Source organism: Pantherophis guttatus, chromosome 7, assembly GCF_059756535.1.
Source record: "Pantherophis guttatus breed Tessera chromosome 7, ASM5975653v1, whole genome shotgun sequence".
In the NCBI taxonomy this organism is placed as follows: Eukaryota; Metazoa; Chordata; class Lepidosauria; order Squamata; family Colubridae; genus Pantherophis; species Pantherophis guttatus.
The window spans coordinates 37253223-37278661 of record NC_142069.1 but is presented as its reverse complement, the minus strand read 5'-3'; the positions used below and the strand labels follow the sequence as shown (position 1 = coordinate 37278661).

The window sequence follows — 25439 nt, the reverse complement described above, 5'->3', positions numbered from 1 at the left end:
CCACCTTATTGTGGGTCAGCTTAAGGTACAGCGATTAACAGATTTCCCAATCCTGAATTAACACAACCAACTCTTATCTTCCACTGTGTATGCTGAGATTGGGTGAGGGGACAGGATGGACAGACAGCTAGCACAGTAGCTTCAGCCACATGTCAGAAATAGTGTGCTTTGCTTTAGAAATCCCTGGAGTAATGATCTCTTTCAACACCACCAGAGAATGTGATAAGCTAGAACCTGTGGCAGCACCAATGACTACAGAAAGTGCTTAAATTCAGATTACTTCCTTACTCAATTAGTATTACTGCTGCTACTCCTCTCTTAAAGTTATGTCAGTCTAGCAGCACAAAACAAATCAGCCATGGAGGGGAAAACACAGCAACTGGATAGAAAGCAACATGCTTGCAGAATGTAGGTGAATTCCAAATCTTCCATAGCATCGTAGGAGTCATCACCAAAATGTCACATTTAGGCTTGTATAGGAAAAGATGGAAAACAGTGTTTCCACATTAGATTAGAAAAATCCAAAATCAGCTTGCTTTCGCTCTGTTAACTAGATAGGAGGAAGGCTATATCGTGCAAAGAAGTCCATCAACAGCTATTTGTTTGTTTGTTTGTTTAACAAACCTATTTTTTTTCAGACTGGAGATAAGAAGATATGTAGAAATACTTAGTCTTATAAAACTTTTAAGATGTGACTTATAGCCTTCAAACTTGGCATTACTACCAAATTGTATTTTACTATACTTCTACAATATCTCTCATTGCTTCTGAGTATTATGCACAGTTCTGGTGCTGGATTAATTTGGTATAAACTATGAATGTAGTATTCATTTCTGAAAAGATTTAAGAATTAATTTCTTTAAATATTATAACATTAAATATATTTATTTTAATATACCGGAACAGTTTATTCATATTAATTTTGACATTGATTTTATTAACTTTGCCATGAAATGTAATTTGTGCACAGGATTACATTCCAGGCCCATCTCCATTTATTTTGTAATAAATTAAATCTATATATTCTCTTTTTCAATTTGTGAAATAGTAAAATTATTTTAGCAACTTTTCTATCAGCATTTTTGGTTTTGGAAATAATCCTCCCCCCCCACCCCAAATACCCTTTAGAATAAACTACAGAAATTTTACGACACATACAGCGATCCAGCAATTGAAATACTGCGATTCAGTTCGGATAGTTTTCACAGTTCTTCATGCTCCTCAGAATCACTGTGGTGATGGTGGTGACAAGAAGTACTTTTACTGGCCGATAGAGAAAATGCAGTTGGGGAAATGGGTCTGGATTCTGGAATATGTTCCCTTCTGTATTTCTCAATGTATGGTTCAGCTACTTCCCAAACCTAGATGTAGAAAATAAAAAAGTGAGTTAGAAGAAAAGGCAAAGTCTGATCCTGAAATTCAGCAAAATCTTGGAACATATGTCAAAATAACGAATAAACAGGAGACACGCTAAAATTAGGAACAGGAAACTAATGCCCTATAGGCCTTTTGCCCTACAGATGTCTGCTACTGGCTATAAAGCTAAGGCTTATGGGGTCTGAAGTTCAGACTGTAGTATTTAGAAGGCAAGTTCTTTTTTTTATCATTCATTCATTTATTCATTCATTCATTTGTTCGTTATGATTTTGTTAATGTAACTTATTGAAGCCAGTTTGCCTGCATCACCAAGACAAGATAAAAAATCCTCCCAATTTTTTCTTTTTTATTCTGAAATTCTGTATCTCTGCTTACTACCCTCTTTAGTAACAAGAGAAGAAATACTTCCTTTTCTGCCCACATTTTACATATTTTATTTTTGCAGTACCTAGTTTGAATATTTGTTTTTATTGGCTTGCTAATTATTTTCTGTCAACTATTGTTTGTTTTGTTTGTTTCCTGACATTAATTAGTTGAGCTGGGAAACTTTTGACAATGGAAAACAGATAAATATATTTGAAATAAATATGCCATTATCTTTTCGCAGTAGCTGCTACAACCCTGGTTCAACCTTCCTTGTACTGACTGGGAATTCTGATAGTTATAGTCCTAACACATCTGAAGAGTATCATTAAATATTTAATATTTCATTGTTAAATATTTAAATATTTTTCATAGAACAGTGAATACTAAATCTTGTAAGGAATTATGAACAATTGCTATGTATACAGAGTTATATGCATTGGTGTATATGTATAACAACAACTTACCTTCTGATCCACAAGCAATCGCTGAGTTGCTTCAATATCTGGGGCCATAAAACGATCTTTTAACCAAGGCCTGAAAAAAGTCAAATTAAAATCCTCAATTTAGTCCTATTAGTATGGTTCTGTTAATATTTGGCCAATGTTCCCCAAAGCTATAATCTATGGGAATCGTCGTTTGATATACCTGACAACAGACCGCACAAGGTCATAGACTTTCTCCAATGGGGTTGTAGTCCTGAGAGGGCGTAGAAACTCAATGCCCTGACATGCTGCAAGCAGTTCTATAGCCAGCACTAGTGAATATAAACAATAGGAAAATAATTGGTTAGCTGAAAAGAGTTCAAGATATAAGACTCAACATTTGGAGTCACAGAACCTGATTGGCACTTTAAGGATGTGACCAAGAGTGGAGTTCTGAAGAAATTATACAAATGTTTTGTCATTTGCCAATAAGTGCAAGAGGTTGATCTGTAGGTTAAATATCAAGGGGAAAGTAAAAAGTCAAATTAGGACAGTATATTTATTAGGCCAATTCAAGACCATAAATTAATATGCATTGTACAAACATTAGGCAAAACTATAAACAACAAATAAACAATGAGGACAAGCACCATAGCCATAATATTGGTAAATGATGTAATCATGAAACCAAATATTTATTATGGTCATAAACCACATACAATGATTTCATCATATCCAATGCCATTAAGAATACTTCTGCACCAAGCTATTCATAATACAGAAATGGCAAAATAAAATACCTACAGATTAATAATAATAGAAAAAGGGTAGGGCAACATTTTCACTTGAGCTACCTTAGCGTCTAATGAAGTATACTATGACAATCTATCCAAGATCAGCAACTAAAAACATATTTTTGATTTGATATATTTCACAATCATTAGCGCTGTGGCACCAATTACAGAAAAGATGAGAGAAGGCTGGCTCCTCTGATATGGACATGTCCTGAGAGTAGCACCTTCCACTATTGACAAGACTGCCTACCAAATAGAAGTCAATGGCCGGTGACCTCGTAGGCATCCAAAACAGAGATAGCAAGACACCATCAACAAAGATATGCAAGCTGCAGGTCTACGCCCTGGGGATGCAGCTGACTGGGTAAAGTGGTGTTCAATGATCTGAAAAGCAGACCCCACACTTGTGGGAATATGCTAAAAAGAAGAGGAGGAGGAGGAGGAGGAAGAAGAAGAAGAAGAAGAAGTAGCTGTCTGAAGGAGCCTAAATATGCCCCTCAGAATAGTTCTGTATTTTAAAAATTCTTGCTGTGTCACTTAGATGCTAAGAGCCAGATGGTCTTTCACATTTTCAAAGGAAGTAAATTCTCTGTAGATTTTAAAAAGACCAATTTGTGTCTGGATATCTGATTAAAAACAAGCCCTGTAAAGCAAGGAACAAGAGGAATCAAACTGATTCACCCATTCCTATCTCTAACGGTGCCACTGCCTGTCTTGGAATCCTGCTTTTGTTCAGCCTCATAGGAATCTAACACACAAATGTACCTCGTGAAGCCTTGCTGTGATGCCCTGTGTCTTCCTAGGAGGTTGCTACTTAGCTTTACCTTGTTCCACGTGCTCAATGACTTTAAGCGCTTTTCTTGCAGCCCATCCTCCCATGGATACATGGTCCTCTGTCGCAGCACTGGTTGAAAGAGAGTCCACAGAAGAAGGGTGGCACAAAGCTTTGTTCTCTGAAACTGCAAAAGCCCAGAAGAAATAAAAGCAAATAATAATGGAAACAACGTCTCATTGTAAAGAACACTCAGCCATGAAAGATCTTTGTAATAATAGTATTGTATACAAAACTTCGGGCATTGGTCAAATTCTATATTTCAATGTATCCTGAAGTGAACAGAAGCCAACAATAAGTTCTGCCTAGTTGAGTTTGGTATCTTTCTTCATTAAAGCTGAATGCCTGCTTAACTATTTACATATAACTGTTTACAGATTTAAAATAAAAAAAAATATGGCAGGAACAGAAATTTGAAAATGGTTTCAGTTACAATATTTTGCTATACTTCCTTAGGTAGAAATAATGGCTTCCAAATGTTTCCTGTAGTTACCTAAAAATCTTTCTATTTCTGCTTTCAGAATGTTTTAATACTCTTCTTCTCAGAACTCTTCTAGCTTAGAGATATTGCCAGATCTCCCTGCATGCACTATATATTTGAATTCTCCAAACAAATTTCAATAATGTTCAAGTCTAGATACTGTGCAGGCCTTCCATAAACTTTGTATCTTTTTTTCTTTGCTATGACAGTTGTCATACTTGATTCAAAGGTAAGCTTCAGATTGTTGTCTTGGTGAAATAGCCCAACTGTGGTGGGATAGTAGCTCCTACAATATTTCTATATAACTGAGTGTACTTTTTCATCTACCTACCCAATATTTCCTAGGCTCACGAAGGCTGAAATGAAGACACAGTGCTATATTATTATTATTATTATTATTATTATTATTATTATTATTATTATTATTATTATTATTAATTAAATTTGTATACCGCCCTACTCCCGAAGGACTCAGCATGGTGAACAGCCAAAAGATAAAATACATATAATACAAATGTTAAAAAAACCATTAAAATACAATTAAATAATTTGGCCCAGAAAACAAAATTTAAAACACCCCAAATTTATAAGACAAATTTAAAATTTAAAAAATTTAAAAACAGTTTAAAAAAGAGGTTAGGCCAGGCCGGCCTGCTGAAATAGAAATGTTTTGAGGGCACAGCGGAAAGCGCGCAGATCTGTAATCCTCCGTATCTCCGGGGGGAGCTTGTTCCAGATGGTAGGTGCTCCCACAGAGAAGGCTCTTTCCCTGGGGGCCACCAGTCGACACTGTTTGACCGACGGCACCCTAAGAAGCCCCTCTCTATGGGAGCGTACTGGTCGGTGAGAGGCTACTGGTGGTCTCTCACCTACCAGATATATATTATGCATATATATCTAGGAATAAGCCTACAAGCCAGACTATTATTTATCCTAAGAAGATATTACAAATAGAGAATCGTGTTATCAATGTACGGCAGTATTGACATAGTGCCAGATTGTAATTGATAGCCCTAGATGCAATGAGTTATGCACAAGAGAGAAATTGTCCCAAAAAAATGTACGCACCACAGTACTATAATAAAACAGGATGCACTATTATCAATACTCCCAATTTCAGGTGAGAAGTTCATATTTTCCCAAGTCCTCAGATGCCTGTGACCCAAGTACTCACCCAAGGCAGCTGCTGTGCAATGTGCAATCATGAAGCCAGAATTTAGACCTCCTTCTGTAACCAAAAATGGTGGTAATTCACTGAGTGATGGGTTACAGAGTCGTTCAATTCTCCTTTCACTAATTGCAGCAAGTTCATGGACACCAATTGCAAGGTAGTCTAAAGCCTGCAAGTTAAATAGTTTTAGAGATAGGAATTTTAGCCCTCTTTCTCCCCCCCCACAATTCCAAATTAACAAATACATGTTAGAGGAAGAAATTTTTGACACTTACCTTAGCTGGATATTCACCATGGAAATTTCCTCCAGAAATTGTCTCCTTCCGGTCAGCAAAAACCATCTTTACCAAAAAATTAAGAATTAACATGACATGTTTAAAAATGACTCCTTTGATCAGCTTAAACTCCACATTTTTAATGTATTAATTTATTTACTTGTTTCATGATACAGGTGGCACTTAGCAAATCATTTTTAAAGTGATTTGAGTGGAAGGTAAGCATATATCCTTTTGATGCATAGAAAATATTTGATAAAATCAATAGGCGTGAATGTTTTTGCACAAATGTGGAGTTGAAGATCGGTTGCTAAATATAGTAAGAGAGCTATAATAATGGAACTAAAAATGGAGGAACATAAATGGAATATTTAGTAAATGATTCAGTTCTGAGCAAGGAGTCAGATCAGGGTACATGATGTTACCTTAAATGTTTAATGTATTAATGTAGAAAGATAGTGGATACTATGTAGCTTCTTGTTAGGAATAAATCATCTATCTATCTATCTATCTATCTATCTATCTATCTATCTATCTATCTATCTATCTCAGGGATGTCAAACTCGCGGCCTGCAGGCCGGTTGCATCATGTGCTGGCCACGCCCACCTCCGTTTTAGCAAAGGGGGGGAAAGTCATGATACATCACTGACAACAGCGTGAGACTGCAAGTTTAACACCCTTTATCTATCTATCTATCTATCTATCTATCTATCTATCTATCTATCTATCTATCTATCTATATCTCTATCATCTATCATTGCTCTAGCTAATCTAATCTAATCTAATCTAATCTAACTCAACCCAATCCAATCCAACCCAACCCAACCCAATCTAATAATATATCTTCTATCATCTGTCTCACAATCCAAGTTCACTTCTTGTAATAGAACTCCTAAAAGGGAAAAAAACCAATTTATTTTTAAAAGAAATAAGGATACAGGATTGTCTGTTGCACTATTGATCTCTGTGGTAATTATGTTCTTTACAAAGGCAATTGTATCATTCACAACACCATGAACCTACAAGAAAAAGATAGATGTTAGTTATTTTTTGGTAAACCATTATTCATTTTAGTTAACCTTCTCAACCTGTCACCGTCTGTATGTGTTGAACTATAACTTTCTACATTCTCAGCCAATATAAGCAGAGGCTTCAGTTTAGAAAGTCTGTTAAAACAAGTCCACCTTTCCATCTTTATTGATCGAACAGAACATTTGTTTCATAATAATGCCTGAGATTTTGTAGACAATAGAAAGTATGCAATTTATATTTACAGCATACTTTACAGTATTTAAGTCAGATTGATGTTTGGTTGGCTCACAAGTGTGGGAGAAACATACAGAGTTAAGGAAAAGTATATATTGTATTGACTCAATAAACAATAAACAATAAACAAAGCCTGCAAAATATATCTGTGTAGGTTTCCTATGCTATATGTTACATATGTTTAATAAATTTAACTATAACTATAGTGCATGCAGCAATGCTTAATTTGTTCTTAATGATCTATTCCCAGATGATGATTTTTCATTATTTTTAAATTATCGTCTAGAATTATTCAACTAATTGTTGAATTATTATTCTTTGAAATAATAGTTCCATATAGATTCTATTTCTGTAATCAGTGTAATCTCTGATTGGAAAACATTTTTTCATACAGTATAATCTCTTGGAAGTTAACTTCAGCTCCTGGTGACTTTGATAAAGATGTCCATAAAATGTTGGCAGCAATAGGAAATGTTTTATTACTATCTTCTTCCAGGCTGTCTTTTGCAAGTACTAGAGCCCTGATACTCAGGATAGGACCTATGTACTATGTTATATTGAATCAGAATTACCTTTAAGTTCAGACAAGATTGGCTAGATACTATAACTTGCTCAGACTGTGAATATTTAGAGGCTCACATGCTGAGGTAAGTCTCTTTCAAGTAAAGATTGAGTGAAATTTTCCTGAGAACAATTTGATAATGATCTCCTGTTGTCTTCTTCACCTAAGAAGTCATTTTCTGAAATTAGCCTGCAGCCCTGGGATTTCCTGTTGATTCCAATCCATGTGCTTGCCTGTCTAACCCTGCTTAATTTTTCAGACTTCAGTCAAAGTTGACTGCATGCTGCCACTTAGCTACATGTGGGTGGTACTACTTATCAACAAGTGCCATTCTTAAGTACAGTTGTTGAAATTAATATTTTTGTTAATGTCATCAGTTTTACTTGTGAATTCCACTTGGTTATAAAACTAACTTCGGTTAACTTGGAAAGTATATTAAGTTCCTGATTACATACTGTATATCTGAAGGAATTTCTGAAGCTTTACCTGAGGGCAACAACGTAATGTGTATGCATCTTGCACTCTATCACAAAATCTATGTGATTCTGTAAAAGAAACAAAGCAAATAATGTTTGTTTTAGAAGACCTGCATTGATATTTTGGTGAAATCTTCACAATGCTGTATTAAAATACGGGATTTGCATTGAAATGTTTTGTAAATGAGTTATGTGGCAACTGTTTCCACTTCTGTACCTCTGGATTCACATAGCAACACTTACAAATATATTGAATTTTAGCGCCAATAATATTGTATTATTTTACAATGAAATATGCATGTCATGTGTTTACAGGTACGTTCTACATTCAGACTAATTTTATACTGTAACATATTTAATGAATTCTAAATATTCTATATTTGTGATTTTTTTAACAAATAGCAGTCATGACTCAAAATACTATTTTAAATTAAGCTGAAATGTCATTTTCAGTTTTTTTTTTAAAAAAAGATTGCATTAATTGGATAAATAAAGTATATATCAACTGCCAATGATTACTCACCTGCTATTTCAGAAGGATGATGGTCAGAGTCTAAAAGGGACCTGAATCGAAAAGCTACCTCAATCTGCCCTTGATGTGGTCGCAGTGCATGAATATCTGATTTAAAGTAAGGATAAAGAGGTAAAATATTTTCAGAAAATAAATGAGGAAGGATTGAAATTTGACCAAAATGACTTATGGGCACCTTTGAAATTTGAGGAAAATATGGAGATATGGAAAAAATTGTCCCTGTGCTAAGCCTCACAGGGCTTTTCCCAGGATCCCTGAGGCACTTCTTTCTTTGTTTAACAACCCATGGACTCATTTAATGACTGCATGAGGGAGAGCAGGGATGGGGGGTGGTCATAAGGCAATCATGTGGGCACTTCCCTTAATGGCTGTCATGTCTTCTGACCATAATGGGTAGCCTCCATTATGGTTGTGAGCCAAGAACTACCTGTATAGCAAGAATGTCAATGGACCTCAAGTTATGACTTATACAACAAAAAAAGATATTTAGAATTTAGTGGATTTGTATAGATAAGGAATGTCAAAATAACATTTTTAGAGACATAATAAGCATAATGCATCTTTAAAACATATGTTTTTACAATGCCCTATACTTACCAAGTTTTGGAAGAAAGTAATGGATTATATTAACATGATCGTATGACAAAAGCTAAAATTCTCAGAGGATAATATTTCCTGAACTAAATGAGATCTAAAACTGATAGTGCAAATGAATTCTCTGTGCCCTTACTGCTGCAACATAGGAAAGATAAATTTATGGCCTCTTCTACTCAATGGATTGAAGACTTCATTATATTTGCTACATATGAGTTGACAGACATAAACTTTATACGGGCAAATATAATGAAATATCAGATTCATTTATACAGAATATAGTAGGTTAAGAAATAGTCATATAAATATATCAGAAATATATACGGTACATTTTGAATAATATTTGCATTAGACAAATATATAAACATCTATCTCTATCTATCTATCTATCTATCTACCTATCTATCTATCTATTTGAATCTGTTTATTGATATAATGACATATACAAAAGTTTACAGGTAGTCCTTGATTTACAATCATTTGTTTAGTGACCATTTGAAGTCACGATGGCACTGAAAAGATTGATTTACCATCATTTTTCACACTTACGACAGTTGCAGCATCCCCATGATCACTTGATCAAAATTTGGATGCTTCGCAACTGGCATGCATTTATGCCGGTTGCAGTGTCTTGAGGTCATGTGCTTACCGCTTCCAACCTTCTGACAAGCAAATTCAATGAGGAAACTAGATTCACTTAACAATTGTGCTATAATTTAACAATTACAGTGATTCACTTAATAACTATGGCAAGAAAGGTCATAAAATGGGGCAAAAGTCACTTAACAATTGTCTTGTTTAGCAATAGAAATTTGGGGGTCCTTTGTGGTCATAAGTCGAGGACTACCTGTAATATATTTTTGTCATATATTTTCACTTTTTTATTATAGCACTTTTTATGTGTTTTTTGAATCTCATTGACTATTGCTATTATTTTTCTATTTATTCTTTTCTTTTTTGTTATTAATTTAAAAAGCAATAAATAAACAAAAAAAATAATTTAAAGTTGTAATCAATTAAAATCTAGCAGTGTAGTATAAAATATTTGCTGCTCATTCATTCAGTGTATTCCTATTTCTTTCAATGAATGGGACCTATAAATAAAATGGTGGAACGGTGGTATTCAGCCAGTTCTATCCGGTTCGCATGAACCGGTAGCGACAGCTGCGGGAAGCTCCGCCCACCCACCTGGATGTCATCATGTCCCGTTTTTGATGCTCTGCACATGCGCGGAAGGTCCTGCGCAGGCGCTCACATTGTGAATTGGTAGTGAAGATAAGTGAATACCACCCCTGAAATGGTGTAATTATGGAGTGTTTTTGTTTGGGATCCAAACACTATTCCTTTTTTTAAAAAATGATTATTTACTTCCATGTTATTTTCATTCTCCACTCACAGCAATCAGCTAATATCTAGGCCCAGGAACATAATGCATAGAACCTAACTTATTCTGGTTGAGTTCTTTGGTCTCCCAAACAACTATTACTGTTAAAGCAGAGGTGTCAAATTCACGTTGTCATGTCATCATCACGTGACATATTGCGACTTTCCCCCCTTCGCTAAACCGGGGAAGGGCGTGGCTTGCACGTGATGCATCCAGCCCGTGGGCCATGAGTTTGACACCCCTGTGTTAAAGTATTTTCCTAAATATTTTCATGCTTCTGCAAAGTTTTGGATTATTTTTAAGTTACCAGTCCTTTGTTGTGATATGTGATGATGCTAGTTTGGCTGCCACAGTGAGAATTAGTATTGTTGAAAATATATGCCACAAATTTGCAAACTAATGCATATGTTTTGTATAAAATCTGTAATACTGTTGCCCATTGTTTGGTGGCAAGCTCAGGTGAATTATAGGTGTGACAAGATGTATGTTTTAGAATTGCTGAGGGATTTTCTGGAATATATCTCTGAATAAAAACATGTGGAAAACAAGGAACAAGCAAATTACCACAGAGGGAAAGATAGACAGACCGACATACAGACAGACCTTAGTCTGCGTTAAAAATACCAACCTGTATCAAAGGCTTTTGTTGTGCCCTTGAGAACTTCCAGTGTGAGGGCAGCTACAATGTCAGCTTGTCTAGCAATCGCGCTGGCCCTTTCAACTGCTTCGCATCCCAGAGAAGTTATCATTTGTGTTCCATTGATAAGAGCCAGACCCTTCAAAAAAAAAAAAACCCACCAAGGATTATATTCAGTGAGTCTTTCTGTTCAAAGACATCCCTTCCTATATTTTCCTGGCTCAAAGAACACAAAATGTTTCCTCTTGTGCTTCAGCCAAAAGCAATCTCAGGAAACAGCCTGGGTGGGGAATGAAGCAACTTCCTTCATTCCAACATTTGTTCAACTTGAAATTACTTTTCTGGCAGTCATATCTCATGGTTGGCTACAATTTACTTTCCTAGCAGTCCTGTCATCTATAAAACTCTATGAAGACACGACGCTTCAGTCTGAATCTCTTGAGTGTTTCACATATAGTTAATTTAAGTTCTCTTTTCTTTAAGAGTCTATGCAGAGAAGCAGTAAATGCAAAACACTCAAATGTATTCCATTCAACTATATAACAAAAACTTTCACTATATAAAGCAGAGTTCAGTTAAACCCATGCTGAGTACTGATCTGCATTCTAGCCACAGCTTAATAAGAATATGTAAAAGAAACGTATGTTGATCTTGGGCATAGGGAAGGTATGAATGAGCTATAAAGGGAAGAAAAGATTGGACTGTTCTAAAAAAGAAGAAAAGCGGGAGAAAGAAGCTGTTTCCCTATGCCCAGGTCAATATTATAAACACACACACACACACACACACACACACGTATACATGCATACACACACATGCACATCAGGAATGGGTTCTAAAACTTTTTACTACCAGTTCTGTGGGTATGGCTTATTTTGTGGGCGTGGACATGGCTTCGGGGGGTAATGTGACTGGGTGGACGTGGCCAACTTTTTTTTTTTTTACTTTTAAAAGCATTTTTTCTACAATCTTAAGAGGTTTCAGAAAAAAATTCTTTTAGAAGCCTCTGACGATCAGGCAAGTCAGCTGGGATCGCCAGAGGCTTTTGAAGGCATTTTTTTTCCTACAACCTCTCCGGCTGAAGACGTTGCAGAAAAAAATGCTTTTAGAAGCTTCTGACGATCAGGCAAGTCAGCTGGGATCATCAGAGGCTTTTAAAGGCATTTTTTTTCCTACAACCTCTTCGGCCGGAGAGGTTGTAGAAAAAATGTTTTTAAAAGCCTCTGAGATCCGAGCTGAGCCACGTGATCATCAGAGTTCTTTTTTAACTTTTAAAAGCCTTTTTTTTCAGCCGAAGAGGTTGTAGAAAAAATGCTTTTAAAAGTAAAAAAAAAAAAAGCCTCTGATGAGGTGGGCGGGGTAAGCAAGCAGCGACCGGGCCAGGGACCGGTTCAGGGGTGTGGCCAGCCAATGTTATTACCGGTTCTCCGAACTACTAAAAATTTTTACTACCGGTTCATGCGAACCGGTGTGAACCGGGAGCAACTCACCACTGACGCACACACCATATATATACATATACATATACATATACATATACATATACATATACATATACATATACATATACATATATATATATATATATATATATATATATATATGAATATACAGACCTCTTCGATTCACTATAACAATTCAGTGCTGGATTATGTACCTAAATAATACATTATCTGCCAATCGAAACTGTGGTATTGGGAAACAAACATGCATTTGATTACCTCCTTGGGCTTCAAAGTAATTGGTTTGAGTCCATGAGCTTCCAGCACCTATAAGGCAGTACCAAGAATGCTTATTAAGTGAGAAAAACTTTTCAAATGAATTGAAATTCTCAGTATTCTACGTACAAATATTTTGAAATATCTAGAAGCTATGCAGTCTAGGACAAAAATGAGGAAATGGCCTTAAATTTACATTCAAGTTTTAGTTTTGATTGAACTGTTGTTTTGAATTTCTAGATTTTTCTGTGTTTCCTTTTATTTAACTTTCTTTTTTTACTACATATCACTATTTAACACATTTGTACTGTAGGAAATGGAAGGTTGCCCACACCAGCTCCAAACAGTTTTTTTCTTCAAACTGCCTTAACTTAGTGAACTGCTTCTCCTCAGGCAGTAGGTGGCTTCTAATTGTGTTTGCTTCAACACAAGCACACACTTTCCCAGGACCAGGAACTGTGGAATATTAATGTTTGCAGTTACACAGTTACTCATATTCAAGCAAGCTAGAGTACAGGTAGTCCTTGACTTAGGACATAATCAGAACCAGAATTTTGGTTTAAATTGTTGTGCTTCTAGGTTAGGCACCACATGACTGGATCCAATTTTGGACCATTTTATGGCAATTATTAAGAGAATCATGCAGTTAAGTGAATTCATTCTCCTACATGGACATTTTTTTGCTGGAAACTGGAAAAATGTCGGAAATCAGGAAAAAATTGCAAATTAAATCACCTGACTGTGCAATGGGTCAACCAGTCATAAATGTGAGCACGTTGCCAAGCGCCCAAAATGCAATCATGTGACCACAGGAGGAGGGGCACAATATTTTACAACAGACCTTAAAGAACCCTTTCTGAGGTAATCATAACTTTGAATTGTTGTTAAAAGACCAGTCATAAATTGAGGACTACCTGTAATATATTGTAGATATTACTCTGAACAGGCAATTTAGTAATTTGGAAGAACAGGGCTGGCTTATGATACTCAATGTCTCTTTTACCTCACTTTATTCAGGCTATAGATCCAATTAGATTATCTGGTGTAATAATACAAAAGTCTGATTAAAAATATATATATACTAGGAAAGTATGCCGTATATACTTTATACAGTATATAAAGGTTTCCCTAGATAGGATTTTTAAAATTCTACCGTAATAGATTTTCCAGAAATTTTGAACTGAAGTGGCATTTTCTGAAATTATACTAATTTCTAAAAAGATGTTACAAAGAAAATCAATGGGAAAAAATCTTAATAATGCTTTAAACCAGGGCCAACCCTGGTCCGTGAACCAGCACCAGACCACAACATGCCAGCAACCGATCCGTGTAAACAAGTGAAGCAAGATGCAGGCAGCACACAAAACTACCTCTGGTCCACGGAAAAATCTCTCTCCACAGAACCAGTCCCTGGTACCCAAAAGGGGTCTCTGTTTTAAAGTTTACAAATATATTATGTTAGAATATATGACAATGATAGCCAGTATGATCTAATGATTAAAGGCACAAGGCTAAAAACCAGAAGGTAGAGTTTTAGGCCTGCCTTAGGCATGAAGCCAGCTGTATAATTTTGGCTAATCATTTGATCTTAAGCCGCTTCTGAAAAAGTAAGAAAACTGTGTTTATCCAGGCAGGTGCTAGGAATCAAAATGGACTTGGAGGTACAGATGAGTTCAGGTACTTGATTTTCTGTCCTAGGAACAACTTTCCCACAGACTGTGGACAGTAATGGTTAATTAAAATCTAACACATAAGGTGGAAGATCCAGGCTGAGAAAAGCTTTCTTAAAAACTAGGAGTCAAAATTGATTCATCTTCATGGTCATCCCATAGGCATTCATGAATGCAACAGAAAATGTAGGAATCATTTAAAATGGCCCCGCAGATGTCATGAATTTAATATTATTTGTGTCACTTTATCTCTGCTTCTTACAGTGTCTTGCTTGATGGTGAGACCCGAGGTCGTGAAAAGACCTGTGGTCTGTTGGTGTAATAAAGATATTTCCCAAATATATCCTTTCGATTTCTCCTTAGAAGCAACATACTTGCCTTTGTTTTTTAAAAGAAGGTATACAACCAGGGTATCATTTTTTTTTTACATTTTAAGACATTATTGCAAAAGTTTGAAAATAACCTTCTTCCCTTTTAATGGACCCTCCCATCACCATGTGAACCATTTACATTAGAAAGTTTCTCTCTTACATATTTTGCATCAGCCCATCCACTCTTTGGGGACCACATCTTTCCTTCGCCAATGAGTCCCAGGGCAAGATGGGAAAGAGGCGCTAAGTCTCCACTGGCTCCAACAGTCCCTTGCTCCGGAATGTAAGGCAGGCAGGAAGCTGTGGAGGAAAATTATTTTGGTTAGAGCTTCTCTTTGTGATACAGTATTTTGTCTCCTCATCTTTAGCAGAGCACTTTAATGATAGTTCCCACTGAGCAGGAAGACAAACCAAGATCACCCTATTGCCTTTCAGCAGGGACAATAGACTCAACTTTCTCTATTCACTACCACTATCCTAGGTTACAGGGGTATGCACGTCAGGGTGGGTTCTACTTACCTTTACTACCGGTTTGCAATGGGAGTGCACGCAAGCTTCTGCGCATGTACAGAAGCTTCTGCGCATGCACAGATTATCCATGATGATGTCCGGGCAGGTGGGCGGAGCCTCCTGCTGCTTTTACTACCAGTTCACAAGAACTGGACCGAACCAGGAGCAACCCACCACTGGTCCACGTCCACCATGCATGGTAAAATAAGTCAAGATGGCAACACACATTTAAAAAAACAAGTTGAACTTTGATCATAGCCACCATCTCAATTTTTTTAATCTTGCTGTGCAATCAATCCCACCCAAGTTCCCCAAAGCACCTCAAGTGCTACTATTTCCTGTCTTCTCCACAATTCATCAGTACAACCAATAAAAAGTTAATTGTTACTTCAGTGAGAGGAACATGTTTGCATGCATTTTTCAGGTGGCGGATGGAAAGGAGGGAAGGCTTTTTGTGTTTTTAAAGTGTGCTGAAAATGAGATCCTTGACAGAGCCATAATGACTGAATATATAATAATTGCTATTATTATATTTCCTTTCAGCAAAAGATACTAAATGCCACTACATCATGATGATCTTGCCTGGATGGGAAATGAAACTTCTGCTAGAAAACAGCCAAGCTCCAAGAAACAAACAATTGAACCGTGTGATCCATATATTGTCTACTTGAAAGATGTGGCTATCACTATGTTAGAGCATTACAGGATATAAATAATATTGAAGTTGGCAAACATGGCTCAACTCTAGCATTCTATCGTTTTATTCGAAGTGCAATCCACTACTTTAAAGGCAAAGAGAAGAGAGAAAGATTGTTCCCTTTTTCATAGGAGATTCTTTGCTCGTTAGTAGGAACTTTACTTTCTTCTAAAGGATAACAATTGTATTTGAAATACTGAAGTCTGGAAAAAATATCAGGAAAACACTTATCGTGTTACCATTAAATGCTTTAATGACTTGCTGAAGAGTTTCTAACGAAAGTCCACTGTATCCTTTGGCTAGGACATTTATCCTCAGAGCTAAGAGCATACGGCATCTCTCAGGAATCAAAGGCTTCCCAACCCCTGAAATGAAAATGTTCATTTCAAAATTATCAGGACGAAAATGATTGTAAAAATGATGATGAAATAATTAGAAATGAATCCTCCATTACCTGCAGAATGTGACCGGACTAAGTTCACCTGCAGCTCCCTCAGAGAGAAAAGAGCGGAAAATAGTCAGTTCAAACTACATTATGAAATTAAATTTAATGCAAAAAAGTTTTTAAAATTGAAACTATGGAAATCATTTCACTACATTAAAAATAGCTTTGGCTCAGGCTGACCATTTAGAAATTTTCTATATTTTCTATAGTTTTTTTTACAGAGTTTAGAAAGAAATAAAAGTGACATACTGTAGCTTACTGTTTGGAATAACAGTCCGTGCAAACTTCCCAAAGCCTGTTGTGATTCCGTAGACAACTGAAAGAAACAGATACGTTATGTATTTATTATTATTGTGTTTAAAGAAAGAGACTTAGATTGTCATGTTTACTGCCATCACTGTTCAGGTAGGCCTGTATAAGACTCTGTAATCCAGGGCCATCTCTAAGTACCACTTAGAAAATGGTATGTGATAGTGGCAGCAATAAAGAAGCAGACGGTGTGAATGCTGGGGTCACTACATTCAGTATTGTTCATTGCAGCAACCTTATTGTTTTCTCCCTCTCAAAATGCTTTATTTCCAGGGCAGTCTTCTTGGGCATGTGCATATTTACCTGTTGCAGTCCCTTTGGCTGCAATCCTGAATCGTGCAGCACACATAATAGTACATCTGAGAAGATGAAGTCACGGGTGAAACATTGTCTTCATGCTATTTTTCATACCAGTGGGTTATTGTATTGATGGTCATGGTGGCTCCTTTCCCACTTTCTACCTTTCATTCTACCCCAATGACTGCAACATAGCTGATTGGTCTTAATACCTTTTTATTGTTTTATATTAAGAATATGTTTTCTCTTTTTCTACAGAAAGTGGTGCTTATTCCCAACTGGATATATTTGGCATTAAGGCCAGTGGTGGGATTCAGCCAGTTCACACCACTTTGGGAGAACCGGTTGTTAAATTTCTGAGCAGTTTGGCAAGAAATCATTAGGCAGAGAACCGGTTGTTAAATTACTTGAATCCCACCACTGATTAGGGCAGTAGATGCAAATTCAGTTCTATTTCTATTATCATGTTGCTATGATTTGGGTGTGCAATAGGTACATTTTGCTTGTTTTAGAACAAGATTGGCTAGGGGATTTTGTTCGCTCTCAAGTTCTAGGGATGCAAAGTAAGAAGCAGAAGAAGAGAAATATTGGTCTGAGCTCCCAGGAAATCATCTTATAAAATGAAAGCAATGGTTACCTCTTTGTTCACTTATAATACTTTCAATAACATCTCTGGATTTTTTGACTCTAATTTCAGCTTCAGGAGTAAGCTGGAAAAAAAAGTTCTTACTTATTTTGTGTTTTAATTATGGGTAAAGAACAAAAATATCAAAATCTCTCAAGATATTTACCTTGATATTATACAGCCCCTTTCCTAAATTGACCAAATCTTCTGTTGTCAAACTATTTCCATCTAAATAAAGATACTGAATGAAAGAACTGTGTTAGAGAGAATAACTGTACAACTGTAATCTGTGGGGTTATTGCTGATGCTTGTGCACAATCAAAGGCATTGAAGTGGAACCATCAGATTTTCTCTTTCATTTTTACTTCTTTAATTTTTATATTGCTCTTCCTTCTGCAGGACCACACAACAGTTTATAAGAAAAAAATAAAATAAAAATAATCTGAAACTGAGCCATTGTACTAGTAGGAACTATTTTCATGTAATTAAAAAAAAACATTATGTCCAAAAGGCAAGGTCCAGACTATTAAGATTGCAATTATTCATTCCAGCATCTTTTTTAGGACTGTGCAATCAGTCAATTTCCTAGACTTGAGAATATTAGGAATGTAGCTTCTTCTGTTTACTCAGATGTAATTCCCATTGTGTTTGGTAGACCAGAACCTAGACATGCACACAGAAGCATATCATACTGTTGTGGTGGTGGTGGTTTATTATTAGAGCAGCAAGGTGTTTTAGAACAGTGTTGGAAAATTAAGAAAACAAGGAAGCCTGCATATTTATCATCTAAATCATATAAAAGAAGAAAAAACAAGGATCAGAACAGGAAACAAACACATTTAGATTTATATTCCAAATTATGGAACATATATTATGGAGCAGACTTTAATTTCGGTTCCCACTAGTGTATGGTAATGGCCATTCTGGCTGTGATGCTGTTAATTCGATCACATGTGGACATGAAATTGCTGAAGGCTGTGCTAACTGTTTATAAACCACCATTCCCCCATACCTGTTCCGGTTCTCTATATCTGTATCTGTATCTATATCTGAAATAACATATAAGGAAAATAAACATGGCAAGCTGGTGGTTTAACTTTACATTTAAGAATATTTTGGAGATTGATTTTACTTTGTTCATTTAAACTTCTTTTTAGGCTACTGTTATTAGCAAGAGAAAGAATACAATTATGCACTAAACTAGATCTTTTCAACCTAGGAATCTTTTAAAAAAATCTGAGAGATTTTTCAAAGGATACAAATAAACACCTTCTGGCTGAGATGGAATAAAATCTGGGGACATTACATCTCCTTGTATCACTGGAGGGAAAGGGAAATTAATCTCATTAATACATAGATTTTTATGTCCAAATAATTCATGCCTTGGTTACCTTTCTTCTTCTTCTTCATCATCATCATCAACATCATCATCAACATCAACATCATCAACATCAACATCAACATCAACATCAACATCAACAACAGCATCGTTCAAATCTTATTATGCCATTTCCCCTTGTCTCTTTATGCTTTCTTTTTCCCCAATTAAATCATTTATTTAAAAGATTTGTATGGCCATCCATCTTAGAGTACCACCCTGAGCAGGTTGCAACAACAACTAAATTTAAAAAAAACCAGTAAAAAAAACAAAACCAGCCAATTCACAATCTCCCAGCTATGCCCCAGAAGAAACAGGAGGAAAATTAGCTCTCAATGCTATTTTAATAGCAAACACACATATACAACAATTTTGTCAGACATAAATATTTATTATTTGCACATACCTTTCCCATATAGGTGAGGTTGGACATTATGGAAATAGCAGCCTAATTTATATTGTTAACAATAAATACAGAAGGCCAATATGAAGCATGAGCCTAGAAACCAAATCCCTGTATCAAAAACTGATTGTCAAAAGCTTGATAGCAATAGGGAGGAATGATAAAGGACAAACAACACAGGGACAATTGCTTTTCTGCTGAAATGCAATTGCAGCTGAAATCTGGGATGTTATGATGAATGTGACATCACAAACAGCAGTTTAGATCTAATATATTTTCTTTCAGTTCATGAATAAGGAAAATACATGGTTTGTATACCCCTTCTAAAAATGCTTTAAAGCTATTTGAAAGTAACTGTAACTAAAATATCTTATATTTAAAGGTAAACTTGTTCCTGATGGAGACCAGCTTATATTGTTTCCTGCTATCTTTTCCCTTTCTGACCATTTCAGTTTATGAAATGTATAATTTCCCTTTGATGTACACAAGGTATTTTCAGACCTGTAATGTGCAGTTTGCTTACCAACTTCCACAAATTCGTTGTCCTCTAAGACATCCTCCAAGGCATCATCGTGGTCCAGCAATCCAAGTCCTTTGCAGCATCGTACATAGAATGTTATTTCTTCCACTGAAGCAAACCCTCCATTGTCAGGCTTGTTTTTGATGTAACGCCTCAGAGCTTCTTTTCCTAGCCATTGCACTGTGCTTGTCCCAGTTTGACAAGGGACAGTGAGCCATTCCCCTCGGACATGCACCGTGTACCTTGGCATACCTGTCTTCAGTTCAGGGTTGTCCTGTTACTAGAGAGCTTCAGTTTAAGAATGAGCACCTCTCTGATCTACATTCTGCAGCACAAGCCACCTGACTGGCTTCTACTGTCCCAATCAGAAGACTAAAAAGCTACCCACCCACCCGGAGGTTCCTGGGTTCTGCAAATAAATCAACATATGTACTTAACCAAGTATCTGATTAAAAACACAGAGAAAGCAAGTCTTTGTAAATTAAATTCTTCTTCTTCTTGTGCCATATCCATCATCGGACATTGGCGATCATGTTGGCAGTCCTATTTTTGTAATTTAAATAAGCACTATAAAATAACCTCTTGCTATCCAAATTAGCTCTGAAGCCTGTTTTGTTTCATTTTTGTTCTTGAAAGAACTGCTTCCTAAACTCAACTGATTCCAAACATTTGACTGAGATAATAATTATGTGAATTCAAACTTTTTCCTGGTGAATTCGATTTTCTATTAAATTTAATCTAATTAAAACATCCCACGCAAGTTAAATTTTTTCCCCATGCACCCACTTTCAAAGATTTTACCTGCTTGAAAAGCTAATATTGTTAGCTTGAATAGCTAATGTTCCTAATGTCTCCAGTTGTATTCAAACTCAAAAAACTCGGAGACAATACTTTCTACAAAAATATGTTTGATAGTAAGTATGTTCAAAGAAAGCACATATGCGAAACCCAAAAGTTATTTAGTTGACAGAGCACTTCCTTGTTGTACAAAGAACCCTAAGTTTTAGTCCCTAGCATTTACCATTAAAAACAAATTGGGTTCAGAGTTGTTTTGAACTCTGATTGCACCAAGCAGAACAAATATTACTCAACTCAGCCATATTTTTGTGTACTACAAAATAACATTCTTTTGGTCTGTTGATAAAAGGAAGCAATAATGTGAACTCCTGGCTTGATCTTCATCTCTTCTTTGCTTCTGCCAGGGATATATGAACCTTTAACCCTAATTGGAATTGAGGAGCATCATCTCCCATCTAGGCACTTTAATTTTTTCTTTTTCTACATGTCGATCATCAAATGAAACTGCAGAATCTCATGTTATGTTGGTAATAAAAATGTATGCATGCACAATCACAAGCCAATAGTTTTGTATGAATAAATTAGTCTGCCTTCCCAAATTCACAACCAAACTCCATTCTAATAGAAGCCATTCTGAAATGAGCTTAGAGTTAAGAGGATGTATTCCTTTAACTAAGTTGTAATTTTCTGTATGGGCACATTTTGAAAGAATATAAAAGATTACTCTAATGACAAAATCGGTATTGATCATGAGGTAACTAGGGTAAAGCAATAACCTTTAGACTTCAGTCCAAACAGAACTGATATGTATAGTAGACCTATTAGTATTAATCATTAATCCAAATGTGAATACACAACATTTACGTAATATCTGTTACAGATTTCTCTGGTGTATTTCTCTCACATTGAAATGAAGCTGAATTTAGAAGCAAAAAGCCATACTAGAATAAATATGGCTATGGGGAAATAGACTGAAATTTCACTATAGAACATGGAAACTACAAGTCTTTATACATGCAATTGTCTTATGGATTTATTTGGAAATGGCACGGGAAGGCTGTCTACTAATTTCCTTTTAGCTCCGTTTTCTCTAAAATATCTTTCTTCCCTCACTGCAGGTAATAACACCCTTTTTGTCTAGGCAAAAAATTATTCAGCATATTTCTAAAAAAAAACAAACTAATCACCTTCCATAAACAATATGGAGAAAAGAAAAAGGTTGTCAGCTATAAATCTTCTAAAATTAAAATATGGTTGAAAAAATATTTTAAAATATTAGGGAATTGTGGCTGCATCTTGAGTATCACAATAGACCAAAATATATCAGTACTCGTGTGTGTGTGTGTGTGTGTGTGTGTGTGTGTGTGTGTGTGTGTTTGTATCTAGCTCCCTGCTAATCTATTTAGGTTGAATAGAAATGATAGCACATGCGTGCACACACACACACGATCTGTCTCCTATCATTTCTATCCAATCTAAACAGATCTAGCAGAGGGCATACTTATGAGCAGTTAGAGTACAGTACTGCAGGCTATTTCTGCTGATCACCGGCTGCCAGCAGTTTGGCAGATCGAATCTCACCAGGCTCAAGGTTGACTCAGCCTTCCATTCTTCCGAGGTCGGTAAAATGAGGGCCCGGATTGTTGGGGGCAATATGCTGATTCTGTAAAATGCTTAGAGAGGGCTATAAGGCACTGTGAAGTGATATATAAATCTAAGTGCTATTGCTGTGCTCTGAGCCCCTTTTGTCAAAACCATAATATCTTGTTAGACCCTGCAGTTATGGCTTTCCAGCAGTACAGGTAGTCCTCAATTTACACAATTGAGCCCAAAATTTCTATTGTTAAGTGAGACATTTGTTAAGTGAGTTTTGCCTCATTTTACAACCACTCTTGCCACAGTTAATTGAATCAATGCAGTTGTTAAATTAGAAACAAGGCTGTTAATTGAATCTGGTTTCCCCATTGACTTTGCTAGTCAGAAGGTCACAAAAGGTGATGACAGGACCCCAGGATACTGCAACTATAAAAAATATGAACTAGTTGTCAAGCATCTGAATTTTGATCATTTGACCATGGGGATGCTTCAACAGTTGTTAAGTGTGAAGAATGGTCATAAGTCACTTTTTTCAATGCCATTGTAACTTCAAACGATCACTTCAAACTGTTATAAATTGAGGAGTACCTGTAGTACCTGCCCTACAGAATAGCATCCCTTTGAAGATTCAGAGGGCCCTGACGCTGTTAGCCTTTCGCAAGGCACTGAAGCCTAGCTGTTCCCCCAGATGTTTGAGTCAGGTAGCTAGATGAGCTCTATTGCATTTTTAGATGAACGAGGTAGTTGTTTTATCCTGGGTGCCAGGAGTTATGTGCCATGGGTTTTGCCTTTTAATCCTGGTATGTCACCCAGAGCCACCATTGCAAGCCACCATACCACATAAATCTTGCCCCGCCCTCCCAATTTTTTGTTTTTTTACAAACATATCAATGCATGAACAGTGTGGCACCTGACTGTCCTACATTTTGGTACAAATAAAATAATATTCATCATATTTACTACGTTTGAAAAGCTTATATAATTCTGGTAATAGTACACATATTTATGTTAAGTTATATGTAGAATAACAGAGTTGGAAGGGACCTTGGAGGTCTTCTAGTCCAACCCCCTGCCCAGGCAGGAAACCCTACACCACTTCAGACAAATGGTTATCCAACATCTTCTTTAAAATTTCCAATGTTGGAGCATTCACAACGTCTGTAGGCAAGTTGTTCCACTTATTAATTGTTCTGTCAGGAAATTAGTTCTAACTAATCTCCTTGATTAGTTTCCACCCATTGCTTCTTGTTCTACCCTCAGGTGCTTTGAAGAATAGTTTGACTCCTTCTTTGTGGCAACCCCTGAGATATTGGAACACTGCTATGTCTCCCCTAGTCCTTCTCTTCATCAAACTAGACATACCCAGTTCCTGCAACCGTTCTTCATGTTTTAGCCTCCAGTCCCCTAATCATCTTTGTTGCTCTTCTCTGCACTTTTTCTAGAGACTCAACATCTTTTTTACATCGTGGTGACCAAAACTGAATGCAATATTCCAAGTGTGGCCTTACCAAGGTATTATAAAGTGGTATTAACACTTCACGTGATCTTGATTCTATTCCTCTGTTTATGCAGCCCAGAACTGTGGCTTTTTCTACTATTGAGCAAGGTACCACATATACGGTACCTGTGCATTTTGTTTTTCTTCCCTAAATCTTTTTTATATAATCTTTTATTATTTAGTTATTCAATATTTCAATATTATTTTTATGCCAATCACCATATTGAGTATCATTTGTTTTACTACAATTATTATTAATCATACTTATTACATTTAGCAAGGTTATATGGTTCTAAAAATACTAATATTTATGTTATAATATTCCATTAATTATTCAATATTTCAATGTTATTTTTATGCCAATCACCATATTATTCAAGCATACTTGATAATACCTTCAAATTCTAATTTCCCCTTACTTCACTTTATTATATAAAAGTGTATTCCATTAATCCCCCCCTCTCTAGTTTGCATCCCTATTTTAACTTTTAATTATGCAACTATTATATTTAAAAATATTCCCTTTCTATCCATTGTCTCTTGCCCGCTTTAAAGCTTTCTTCTTTTCTTAGCTTGCCATATTCCTCTCTTGGATCTTTGTCTCTATCTTGACTAATCATTTAAATATTTCTCCTTTCTCTGCCCTATTCCATTGTCTAATGTTCAAAATATCTACTCTTGCCCCATCTCTCTTCCAAAAAAATCTTCCTGCAACTCATTTTTTTAAAAATTCCCTTAAAATACTCTCCCCTTGGCTTATTTCATAAATCATTGTTGTTTTTGTAGTTATCTCCTTCTTGTCATCTCATTTTATTTGTTGGTTTTTCTGTTCTGTTTTTTCATCTACTCTTTCAATTGGCTCCTCCTTTTCCTGGGCGTCTTCGTCACTCCTTGTCTTTTGTATCATGTTTTCCAGCTCTCCATCTATGCTCTACATTTTATTCATAATCTCCTTGTAGCATCTTGTCAAAGTATCTTTAATACTTTGAATTAATGACGCTGTTTCTCCCCAAATTCCACTCTATTCTTGCTGATGGAGCATCTCGTTTAGTTTTATTTTGTTCCTCTTTTGTCCAATAATCCAAACACCATATATTCAAACCTAAAGTCACTTCTCAAAAAGTTCAATATTCATGAATCTTTATATTCCAAAGCTGATTGACCTGTTCCTCTGGATAGTCCCAAGAATTTTTCCAGAACCTTCATAAATCCCTCTATAAATTCAATCTTGTGTTGCAGCTTTCAGGGGTCACTTTAATAATAATGTTTATTCTCACGTTTAAATCTCCAGTAGCCAATAGGTATACCACATAAATCTTATAAATAAAAATAAACCAGTTAATTATTTCTGCCTTTATAAAGACAAAGATTTGACTCATGAATTAGACATGAAAGCTATACCAACACTGTTAAAGAAAGAATATAAATCAGAGA

General features: G+C 36.0%; 1 protein-coding gene and 1 long non-coding RNA gene across 2 annotated transcripts; one reads left to right on the top strand and one right to left on the bottom strand.

Moving 5' to 3' along the window:
* Positions 1-1112: 1112 nt before the first annotated feature.
* On the bottom strand, positions 1113-20430 carry HAL (histidine ammonia-lyase). The gene is made up of 20 exons (XM_034402986.3): positions 20117-20430; positions 19072-19132; positions 18825-18861; positions 17979-18053; positions 17825-17897; positions 16831-16897; positions 16591-16628; positions 16376-16501; positions 15090-15229; positions 12892-12939; positions 11162-11309; positions 8547-8642; positions 8034-8092; positions 6658-6738; positions 5719-5784; positions 5447-5612; positions 3784-3918; positions 2389-2497; positions 2208-2277; positions 1113-1361 (listed from the first exon to the last, which is right to left on the bottom strand). Exons 1-20 carry the CDS (start codon positions 20361-20363, stop codon positions 1203-1205), a joined length of 2001 nt encoding a protein of 666 aa, XP_034258877.1. The 5' UTR covers positions 20364-20430; the 3' UTR covers positions 1113-1202.
* LOC117655477 (uncharacterized) lies at positions 5893-17098 on the top strand. The gene is made up of 3 exons (XR_004588678.2): positions 5893-5936; positions 8559-8666; positions 15983-17098. It is a non-coding gene; the product is annotated as an uncharacterized LOC117655477 (long non-coding RNA).
* Positions 20431-25439: the final 5009 nt, after the last annotated feature.

Bases quoted from the DNA above. Each gene is read 5' to 3' on its own strand.
- HAL (XM_034402986.3), bottom strand. From the start codon at position 20,363: ATGCCAAGGTACACGGTGCATGTCCGAGGGGAATGGCTCACTGTCCCT. The intron at 8,093-8,546 runs GTGAGTAATCAT...TTTCTTTTACAG, and splicing joins TCATCCTTCTGAAATAGCAG to AATCACATAGATTTTGTGAT. The intron at 3,919-5,446 runs GTGAGTACTTGG...GGGCTTTTGCAG, and splicing joins TTGCACAGCAGCTGCCTTGG to TTTCAGAGAACAAAGCTTTG.